The sequence below is a fragment of the Triticum urartu genome, chromosome 2, assembly GCF_003073215.2.
Source record: "Triticum urartu cultivar G1812 chromosome 2, Tu2.1, whole genome shotgun sequence".
Taxonomy (NCBI): domain Eukaryota; kingdom Viridiplantae; phylum Streptophyta; class Magnoliopsida; order Poales; family Poaceae; genus Triticum; species Triticum urartu.
The window spans coordinates 21,327,282-21,329,373 of NC_053023.1; the positions used below are offsets into that span (position 1 = coordinate 21,327,282).

The 2,092-nt window shown below is 42.2% G+C and overlaps 1 protein-coding gene across 1 annotated transcript; it reads left to right on the top strand.

The window, feature by feature from the left end:
* On the top strand, positions 1-1,443 carry LOC125540749. The gene has a single exon (XM_048704320.1). The coding sequence runs from the start codon at positions 1-3 to the stop codon at positions 1,441-1,443; it is 1,443 nt and encodes a 480-aa protein (XP_048560277.1).
* Positions 1,444-2,092: the final 649 nt, after the last annotated feature.

Sequence of the window (2,092 nt, forward strand, 5' to 3'; positions counted from 1 at the left end):
ATGTCTGCAGTTGCAGGTGAACTTGTGAGCCGTTTCATCTCCTTGCTGCTGAACAAGTACCATTCGAGTCGGGCACACTCCGAGGAGAAGGTGATGGAGCGGTTGCAGCATCTCCTAATGAGAGTTTGCACCATTGTTGAGGAGGCGGACACGAGATACATAACCAACTCCGGGATGATGATGCAGCTCAAGACACTCTCAGAGACCATGTACCGAGGACACCATGTGCTGGACAACTTGAGGTACCATGCCCTCCCAGACAGTGCAGGCTTCGACAAGGTTAGCATCAACGACTCATCTGGCAGCAGCTTATATTTAGCCAAGCGTTCTCGAACTACAAATGATAAGGCCACGCGCCTTGAGTCACATGGTGCCTTGGAAAGCTTAGAAATTGCTATTGCTAATATGTCAGAATTTATTGTTCTTCTCGGTGGATGCGAGCGCATGTCCCGTAGGCCATATGATGTTTATCTTTACACAGACAATTTCATGTTCGGCCGACACGCTGAGAAGCAAAAGCTCTTGAGCTTCTTGTTACAGCACATCGACTCTCCTGGTGATGATGCACCCGCAGTTCTTCCGATCATAGGTGGTGCAGCAATTGGGAAGAAAACTTTGGTTGCTCATGCGTGTGGTGACGAAAGGGTTCGCTCACGCTTCTCCTCTATTTTGCACTTGAATGGAGACAACCTTTTGAGAATACCTGACGATGGAATGACCATGGAAGGAATGATATTGGTAGTTATTGAGTTTGCTTCTGATATTGGCCAAGATGATTGGAACATGTTTTACTTATTTGCCATTAGAATGGGCAGAGGAAGCAAGATCATCATCTTAAGTAGACTTCAAACATTAGCTCGATTCGGATCAGTGAAACCCATTTTTCTAAGTGGTCTGTCTAGCCATGAGTTGAAGTACCTTTTCAAGACACTGGCATTCGGGAGTGTAGACCCCATAGAACATCCACAACTAGTAAAGCTAGCAGATGAATTTGACAAGCTGTTGCACAATGTGCCAGATACACTTATCGCAATAAATATACTCGCGGATGTGTTGAGAATGAACCTCAGTGTTCAGTATTGGCGTTGCATATTGGACAAGGGGCTAAGATACATTAAAAGAAATCTCTCCACATTTGGTGTGCAGCCAAGCACGCTTTTAGAAGATGACCATCCGGTGAACATAACGGATTTTGCTTTGCATCCGCTTAGCATGATACCTTGTACATCTAATGTTTCAATCAAGAAGAAATTGCCAAGTCTGTCACTTGGTGAACTGATAAGAGATCCTAGTGTTACGCCGAAACAAGACTTCATTATAATTGCATGGGAATCAAGGATACCTCCTCATAACTCATTTCCTCATTTTGTTACAAGTCGTGCTCAGGGCGCACATGAAGGCAGTGCCTTTCCAGGGAGGAAGCGAAGAGGGGTGCCAATCTAAGTTTTTTATTTTTATTTTGACAGGAGTGTCAATCTAAGTTTGTTTCAAAACTATTATAATGTAACTCTGTTGTATTGTTTTTTTGTTTGTTTTGGAAGTTGTGAAACTGTGTTCAAGTGGCCATGGAAAAATTGTTTTAAGGTGTGATTGTATACCATTCAAATAAATGTACTTGAGATCTCTAATGCAATTGTATGCCTTATCAGATGAAACTGATAGCCAGCATCATCTCACACCATTGTAATTGTACGAATCCTGACCCATATACGAAGGTGACAAAACTGAGCTTAAAATAAGAAAGAATGTTTACTGGAGCTCTAAATTTGAAGCTGGGCAAAATAGGACAAAAGCGGCATTGGCTACACCGCCTTTGCTCAAGGTTGACCAACCAACTATCCAACAGCAGAATTCTACTCCCTCCATCCCATAATGTAAGACGTTTTTTTTACACTAGTGTAGTATCAAAAAATCTTTTACATTATGGGATGGAGGGAGTACTTGTCTACCATTTCCTTGTTGTCTTTAATTAGCTGTTTACCATCATCATCGTCGCATAGTTCTGGCTAGGATTTTACTAGAGTTGGTACCAACCAAAATTGTAGTTCCGACTCCATGTAAAATAGGATGTTGGCAAAATTTCTAAAGTTGA

Coding starts and splice junctions, on each gene's coding strand:
- LOC125540749 (XM_048704320.1), top strand. CDS start 1: ATGTCTGCAGTTGCAGGTGAACTTGTGAGCCGTTTCATCTCCTTGCTG.